The 8,523-nt window shown below is 56.7% G+C and overlaps 2 protein-coding genes across 2 annotated transcripts in view; one reads left to right on the top strand and one right to left on the bottom strand.

The window, feature by feature from the left end:
• The window catches only part of PEX11G (peroxisomal biogenesis factor 11 gamma), an 8,988-nt gene extending 4,963 nt beyond the window's left edge, over positions 1-4,025 (bottom strand). Inside the window, exon 1 of the mRNA XM_004688976.2 lies at positions 3,924-4,025. Within this exon, the coding sequence (XP_004689033.1) occupies positions 3,924-4,025 (102 nt within the window). The remainder of the gene's footprint in view (positions 1-3,923) is intronic.
• Positions 4,026-5,279: 1,254 nt separating this feature from the next.
• LOC101633507 (chromosome unknown open reading frame, human C19orf45) overlaps positions 5,280-8,523 on the top strand; it is a 4,591-nt gene continuing 1,347 nt past the window's right edge. The window contains exons 1-6 of the mRNA XM_012729535.1: positions 5,280-5,802; positions 7,116-7,261; positions 7,344-7,444; positions 7,668-7,780; positions 7,896-8,005; positions 8,316-8,517. Of these exons, the coding sequence (XP_012584989.1) occupies positions 5,280-5,802; positions 7,116-7,261; positions 7,344-7,444; positions 7,668-7,780; positions 7,896-8,005; positions 8,316-8,517 (1,195 nt within the window). The remainder of the gene's footprint in view (positions 5,803-7,115; positions 7,262-7,343; positions 7,445-7,667; positions 7,781-7,895; positions 8,006-8,315; positions 8,518-8,523) is intronic.

The raw sequence follows: 8,523 nt of genomic DNA, 5'->3' as shown, positions 1-8,523 counted from the left end.
GGGGGCGGGGCGGGGCGCGCTCTGCGCAGGCGCGGCCGCGGCCCTTTGTCTCCACGCGTGGCCTTTGTCCTCCTCCCGCCGGACCGCGGGTCCCCGCGACGCTTGGCTTTTGGTAGTTCACCAAGTCGCCCCAAAAACTATATGCAAAGGAGGATTTTTTTCTTCTGAATATCTTTGCCCTTTCTGCATGGTGTGCAGTGGGCACGTGGACTGTTGTGTCCTGCAAGGCATTGGGAAAGGTACGGAAAAGCGCAGGACGGAAACGCGCTGGACCATTCTGGAAGAACAGCTAAGCATCTGGTGGCCAGCTTTGCTCCAGAAGGGTAGCTGACTGAAAGGAGATCGAGTGTTCATCCTTGATCATATTGTAGCTGATGAGCTTTGTGCAACATGCAGATATATCGTAATTTTTTTTTTAATTTTAAGATAACACGACCCATTTCATTTTTTAAAAATCTAAAATGACCGTAACAATGGGGAGACTGTATTTGGGAGTGGAATTGCTGGGTCAGATGGTCACTCTAGGCTGACTTGGGGGCCCCACCAAGATTGATTTCCCTATCGACTGCACCATCTTGCATTCCACCAGCAAAACTTGGGGTTCCAGTTTCTCCACAGTTCAGCCTTGACTTTCCCAAGTAGCCTCCTGCTGGGTGTGCAGCGGTAGCTCAGGTAGCTACAGTTTCTTCGTTTTGCATCTCCCTAGTGACCAAGGCTATGGATCAGCTGCTTGGTTCGCAAGGTCGCAAGGTCGTTCCTCTTGATCTCAGCTCTCATTACTCCTCCTGCCTCTGCTCTGTTCAAGGCAGGTGCCTTCCTCCATTCCCTGCAGATCTGCACATTCTGTCCCTTTGTGTCCCCATCGGCCTGGAATGCTCTCTTCCCAGCTACCCGCACCGCTCCCTCCTCATCTCTCCAAACATCATCTTCTCATGCCACCTCCTGTCAATCTCTCCTGGGCACTTTAGACCCACAGTTTCTACTGTCTTTGTTCCCTAGCTTATGGCACTAGCTTTTTGCTATCTTGACCTGTCTCCTGTTTCCATCTCCTCCCTCAAAGTTTCCCCTGTTCATCCCACAAGCCCCCTGGCACTCAGCAAGTCTCACATCTTCCCTACACCTCACTCTCCCTCGCCCCCACCTAGGGTACAGCCGTGCCAGCCACCTGCCACACACCTGGGCAACATCATGTTCATCTCTCTCCCTTCCCACATAGCACCGGCCATGTCGCAACAAAATACCCCTTAGATTCATCCATTTCTCCCCATCTCGGCCCCCTCCATACAGCCCCCCCCATGTGCCCGAGCCTCCGGCTCCCTGAACTTCCACATAACATCCCAAGAGACTGTTCACATGTCCAACCGCCGCCGTCCTTGCTGAAGATTTGGCTTCAGGCAGCCTGTGAGCCCCCAAGCCCCACAGAGAGATACTTTCTGTAGCAGGGAAACTAGCCAGGGCCAGAGTGTGCAGAGAGCAGCGGCCTCGGGCGGAGAGTGCGCTGCTGCGTGCTGTGCAGTTTCCACGGCCTGGCAGCCACGAGGGCATTGCTGGGCCCCTGCCCTCTGCTAGACCTGCTGCAGGTCCCAGGATCAGCAGTGAGCCGGCGGGCAGTGGCCGCGCTCCCGCTGTCCTCCGGCGCCCAGCTAGGGCTGAGCGTGACCTTTCAGGAAGAGAGGAGAGCCGGCCTGGCCTGCACAGCGGCCTTGGGGCTGCTGCGGCTGCGGCTGCCTGGAGGCTCAGCCCTGCTTCTCCTGCTGCACGTAAACAAGACGCCACACCAGACAAGGCCGTTCTGTGACCACAGTGGGACAGACAAAACAAGCCCCCTCCCGTCGGCGCCCTGAACCCGGGCAAAAAGTGAACACTGTCCAGCCACAACAGTGACCACTCTCCTTGGCTCAGGTGAGTCCCGGCTGTCCTGTAGTCAACCCCGGCATTAGCCTTGGTTCATTCCTTAGATGTCCTCCTCCTCCTCCTCCTTTTTTTTTTTACATTTTGAAAGGCCGGATTTATTAGGAAAAGGAGAAATATGCAGAGAGGCACCTGGATAGTCACAGGTGGGCAGGAGAGGGATGACCGTAGACATCTTGATAAAAATAATTAAGATCCTTGATATTAGAATTTCCTCTCCCCCTTGCTTCTGATGGCAGCCAGGATCTACCTCAAGGGACCTCCTCTTCCCAGCAGGCAGGAGGGTTAGGCTGAAATCTAACCTGGTTTGTATCTGCCTGGCTGGACCAAAGTCCTTGGGGTGGGGGTGATGGCAGAGCTTAGGGGCAGGGGCTGGGATCTCAAAATAGTGGGCATAGCAATTTGCTCAGGCCCCCGGTAGTGCAGGTATTAAATCTCAGCACTATGAAGCTGTCCACAGCCCCTGCAGCAAGAGTTCGAACCCCACAGGGAGGGACCCCCAGGGCACAGCAGGCCTCTCCTATCTCGCCGCTGCTCCCCTCAGCAGTGTACTTCGTCCATCTGCCTGTTCTGCTCCCCACTCTGTCTCTGGTGAATCCGCTTTCCCCTTCCCCTCTGTCCTATACCTCGGCTCTTGTGTGCATAAATAAATAAATCTAAAAAAAACCCAATTCACTTAAATTTAGTAAATCCTGGAGATCCAAATACCGGGATTACAGACAACAAAACTATGTTATAAACATTAACTTTGCTAAGAGTCTAGTTCCAAGTTATTAAAAGAAATTATAAAATTGAAGACAATAAAATACAATAAAGCAAAGAAGAAAACAAAATTTTAATTAAAAAATGTGGAAGAAAAAACTAGAAAAATGACATTCTGTCATGTAACAAGTTATGTTACAGAGGCAATCGTGTAGTAATACAATGTATCAAAGCAGGATGTTGTACAGCTTTAAACTGACACAATGTTATATGCTGATTACCCCTCGATTTATTTTACTTTGTTTTAAAGATTCATTCACACAGAACTGGGGTACAGGCCAGAGGTGCAGGGGCAGTGAGAGGCTTCACCAGAGACAGAGTCGGGGGCAGGACAGGCGGATCCACTGAAATGCACTGCTGAGGGGAGCAGCAGGGAGACAGGAGGGGTCTCTGCGCCCTGGGGGTCAGCACCGGGCGGGGATCAAACTCCCACTGAAGCAGATGCAGCCAGCCTCCAGTGCTGCACCCCAACCCTTTGCGCCACCAGGGAGGGCCCACACCTCAAATTTTAAAAAGAAAGACTGATTTGGAGTATCCTCAACTGAGACAGCTCAACACTCTTCTATCTTTATTGCATCAGTTGTTTATGCAAGTTGATTTTTCCATTTAAAAAAGCTTATTGGGGTAAAACACACAATGTATTTGCCATGGTAACCACCAGAACGGTCAGTTCAGTAGCTACACGTAGCTGGCATGTTGCCAGGCCACGCCCACCCTCCGTCTGGAATGTTTTCACCTTCCCCAAATGAAACTGTCTCCATCAAGCACTAATTCCCCATTCCCTCCTTTACTGTTGTTGTTGTTGCTTTTTCTCAAGAAATAAAGTCACATTTCCAACACAGAGCAAAGCTCCTCAAACCCCCAGGACCCCGGAGCCCCCGAGCCCCACCTCCAAGTCGAGTCTGCGCCCTTCTGAGACGCGGCTCCTGCCAGCGGGAGGCCTGAGCTTCCAGCTACACGTGTGGTCCTGCTGGTCTGGCTGCGTCTCGTGCGTGGCCCTGAGGGTGCAGGGACTCAGAGAGTCGGCCCGTCCCGGCGGGCAGGTCTGGATGGAAACGAGCAGGAGAAAGTTGGGAAAGGGTAGCAGCCCACTCCAGCAGCCCATGGCATCAGGTCCCGCTGCTCCCTTCTGAAGCAGACATCTCCACGGGCCATTTTTCTCAATGACAAAGCAGACATGAGAAGCCAAGCCCGACTCCCTGAGGCTCTCGGGAGGCAGCCTGACCTCTCAGGAGGTCAGACCCACTGACCTCGGGCTTCTCGCCCAGCTGCCCGAGTTGCTGGAGGACCATTGTGACTGTGCCGCCAGGGGAAGCGATTTGAGTCACAATGAGCAGGGCTGGGCCACGCATGGCTGCAGCCTTGAAAGGAACATGTGATCATCCTCTGGGAGCCCAGGAACAGAAGCCTGGAGGGTCTGCTCCACACCAAGCTCAGTTCCTAGGAAGCATTAGCCCCATGGCATCCCTCGAGGTGGGTATGCGATCCTGGTTGCTGATGAGGAACTCGGTTACAGGGTAATGTGGCTAGTCTCGGCTGTCAGAGTCTCCCATAAGATAGTTGAAGCCTCCACTCTCAATATTTGATTTGGCAAATGGTCCTCAAAAAACATCAGATTTAGACATTGAAAAAAAATTGTTAAAACTCTTGATGTATGTTTCCTAGAGGTTGACACGAGCAAGTAGCTGCAGCTGGTGCGGAGCGTGTCCTGCAAGGAGTGAGACTGAGCCAGAGGTGCTGGTGACCAGCATTTATGAGGGGGCAGAGTGGAGGCTGGGGGAGACCAAGAGGGGGGAACCCCACCTGGTGGGGTGCTGGGAGCCCAGAGCTGAAGGTCCGAAAAGTGAATAGGAGGTGTGTAAGCCTCAGAGGGTTTGAAGACAGGAAAAGACCCAGGAGACTAATCAGGGCCCAGGACAATTGCAAAAGGCAGAAAGATGAGTGAGGAGGGGTTTGGCCCAGAAGAAACAGCAGTTAGGGTTAGACGAGGGGCAGAAGTGGGTCCCCAGACATGGCGGGAGAGACATGACCTTGAGGACCGAAAGAGGGTGAGGAGGGGGTTCCGTCATCAGACGAACTAGAACACGGGTTAAATTCTACTATGCTCAGCAGTGCGTGTTGCACCGACCACAGGGCCTTTGCACCTGCTGTTCCTTCCACCGGAAGAGCTAGTCCCCCAAGTACCCGATGTTCTTTGCCCACCTGTTTAGGTTGTTGCTTGATTATGAACTCAGTGATGCCTCCCATGGCCACACTATTTAAAACTGCAGCCGCCCCCAGCCCCCATCATAGTATTTTGTGTCTTATTCTGCAAATTAGTCACTGCTGTTTGTCACCTGCAAGACCCATCAATTCTACAAATGCGGGTTCTTGGTCTGTTTTAATATGGGCCCCTCCAAGGGCCTTCCACGGTACCTCGCCATTCCTGCGAGCAGCGCCCTGTTCCCCAGGGACATCGCACGGGGCCTCTGATGAGGTCTTGGCGGAGCAGGTGCAGGGGCTTGTTCTCGCAGGCACAGGCTCAGTCCTGTGTTTCGGCCTCTTTGCAGGTGGTGCCCCCTGCGGGGAGGGCCGCGGGCACCCCCCTACCGTGCCCGAAGTCCAGAATGGACTTCCTCAAGGCCTCTCACTTCATGTTGGGGCCCGACCCGCGCCTGAATTTGGGTGCCATGCACTCCACCTCGCACCGGGATTTCCCGAGCCACCCGGTCGCCACCCGCTCGCGGCCATGCCAGCAGCTGCGCTCGGCCCTCTTCCAGCTGGACCGGGCCTGGGCTGACAAGGAGCAGGGATCTGAGGCGCACAGAGCGTTTGTGCCCCCGCTGGCGACCGAGCAGTGGCGGGAGCAGGAGCGGGAGCTGGCGCGGGCACGCACGCGGGACATGCAGGCCAGCCACCTGCACCTCCACGCGGACGCGCGCGCCGGAACCGGCCTCCCGACCGTGCGCAGCGACTACGCTTGGGTTGAGCTGCCCGCGCGCGCCAGGGAGCGGATACGCGGCGCGCGCCTCATCTTCGACCGCGACTCCGTGCCACCCGGCGACCCGGCCAAGCTGCGCATCCCGCCCACCACGTACCAGGAGCAATTCCCGCCCCACGATTCGTGGCCTCAGCTTCGCACCCCCCGCGGTGAGCGCTCGCCAGGGGCTCTGTGGACGAGTTGTTCAACTCAGCGAGTCTCCGGCCTCGGGCACTGGCCATTCTGGTTTCGAGGCTTAGGAGGAGGTGGTGGGGTCAGATACACCGTACATCCCACCGTGCACAAGGACAACTCCCCACCGTCCAGTCCCAAACATGCACAGTGCGGAGGCTGAGAGGCCCTGGACTCTTGGGCCTCCATTTTTGCAACCACAGAGTGGGAACAAACAGCGCCTGACGCTCCCTGGTGCGCTGGGCAGAAGTAATGAATGCTGGTTTGGGCCAGGCAAGCCTGCTAAGTAGCCCCAACCCCAGCGCTGCTGTGTTAGTAACCAGCAGCCAGGGACCCTCCAGCCTGTTTCCTCATCTGGGAAATGGGCACAGTCAGGGGTCCCCGTCTCTAGGAGCTGGTGGCACAGCAGGAGCCCGGAGAACATACAGTGAGCGATTGTCCGACTGCGGCCCCAGGGCGCCTGCTGGCTGACCGCCCTAGGCAGAGCCCCTCCAGGCTACTCTCAGGGACTGTCAGACCTGGGTGTTGAGTCCTGGTTTTGCAATTTCTGTGTTTTCTCGAAAGTTTTGACTTCTTCAAAGTAGAGACTGTAAAATGGTGGTGGTGGGAGGAGATAATACAGCCTCCAGGGTGAGGTACATGGTCCAGTACTTACGCAGAAGATGTTATTGCTGTTTTTACTCCCAGGCAGTCCCCAGGCAAGGCTAGGCTAGTCAGGCAGAATCCCACCTCAGGGCCTCCCTCGCATGTAGGGGGTTGAGTCTCAGTGCTATCAAACTGTCACCAGCCACTGCAGCCTGAATTCAATCCCCGGCCAGGGAGGGACCCACAAGGCGCAGCAGACCCCTCCTGTCTCCCCGCTGCTCCCCTCAGCAGTGTGTTTGAGTCGATCCACCTGTTCTGCTCCCCACTCTGTCCCGGGTGAATCCTCTCACGCCCACACCTCTGTCCTACACCCCAGCTCCTGTATGCATAAGCAAAATAAATCTTAAAAAAAAAAAGATTTATTTGTGTCTACAGAACTGGGGTACAAGCCAGGGGTGCAGGGACGGTGAGAGGCTTCACCCGAGACAGAGCGGGGAGCAGAACAGGCAGATCAATGAAGTACACTGCTGAGGGGAGCAGCGGGCGGGCCAGGAGAGGTCTGCCGCGCCCTGTGGACACCTCTGGGAGTGGGGATCAAACTCACAATGAAGCGGATGCGCCTAGCTTTCAGCACTGCGTCCCAACTCGTTGCGCCACCAGGGAAGACCTAAAATGAATCTTTAAAAAAAAAAATCCCTGGCTGCAGGGAATCAATCCTGCTCTCTGTCCTTGTCACCATCCTCAGGGGGTCCCAATCCCCTCAAGTGGGACCAGAGAGGACAGGACAATGAGACTTCCTACCAGAGACAGTTCCAGGCTCTGCCAAGTCCACCAGCCTCCATGTGTAAGAGGGTAAATCGAGGCTGGGCTGTGTTGCTGGGGGGCAGTGATGGGGCCCCGGCGGCCTTGCCTTTCCGCCCCTCTCCCCCCGCAGGCCTCCTCCAGTGTGAAGATGGGAGACGTCAAGACTGGCTATGGGCCCGTGTGTTCTGAGCAGAAACAAGCCTACGGGCCTCAGGGCCTGCCCCCAGACAGGTACACAGGGCCGCAGCTTACGCCAAGGCAGACAAGGCTCCCACCAGGTGCCCGAGGCCCTCGGCCATCCTGTGCCAGAAGCTCCCCACCAGTCAAGGCAAGGCCCGCTGTTGGGCTGCCATCATTGTCGCCCCATTGCTTCCCATAGGGGAAGCCTGCCCCCACCCTTTTCTTGAGAGACTCAGAGCCCAGATCAGATGCCCTCCACACACCCCATCTGCAGTTATGACAAGGCCAAGGCATCCGCCAACACCCACTGTGTGAATATTCGCCCTGGAGATGGCCTCTTCCGCCACAGGACCAGCATGGCTGATCACTTCTATGCCCACGAGCCAGGTGGGAGCCTGCAGCCTGCACCCCCAACTCCCCTGGACCCCCCCACCCTGGCTTCCCAGTGGCTCTGTCATGAGCAGCCTCCCAGAGCCGCTCAGACCTGCCCTACCGCTGGCAGGGCCTTCTGTCCTTCACCACGACCAGACCCCACCATCACACATCCTGGAAGGGAACTGGCGCCCCGGGCCGGGCAGCCTGACCACTCTCACGCGCTTCTTCCACGGCCAGGTCAGCAGGAGGCCAGAGGGTGGCAGGCTCCTTGGGGTAAAGGGCTTCCGGGGCAGATCCGGCAAGGCCCCGAAGGGGGGGTGAGCATGACATTAATCACGGATCGCCTGATCTCGCCAAGAGCAGGCTCCGGACCGCTCACCTTCCCAGGGGCTCTGTCTGTACAGTGAGGCAGCGGTGGAGACTCCCGTGTCCTGAGGTGGGGCTGAGAGGGCGCGAATTACCAAAGTCATGGCGCCTGCTCCCCCTCCAACCTGGCCTCGGGACATCCCGCACCGGGAAACTTCTCAGATGTCCTGTGGTTCCACAGCCGCCACCCGCGACCTCGCCACCCAGCCGCCACCAGCCTCACGAGAAACTGCGGACGCACGTGGTCCTAGGCGAGCCCGCGCTGCGCAGCCAGTTCTTCCAGACCTCCGTGGGCACGGATTATTGCCCCCCTAGGACACAGCAGCTGGTGAAGGCTCTCAGCCTCCACCTGCAGCACAGCAACCTGCCCGAGGGCACAGGCGGTGAGG

This window comes from Condylura cristata, unplaced genomic scaffold, assembly GCF_000260355.1.
Source record: "Condylura cristata isolate star-nosed mole 26May11 unplaced genomic scaffold, ConCri1.0 scaffold00025, whole genome shotgun sequence".
In the NCBI taxonomy this organism is placed as follows: Eukaryota; Metazoa; Chordata; class Mammalia; order Eulipotyphla; family Talpidae; genus Condylura; species Condylura cristata.
Note: the sequence above shows the minus strand (reverse complement) of the source record. Positions and strands in the feature narration are given on the sequence as shown.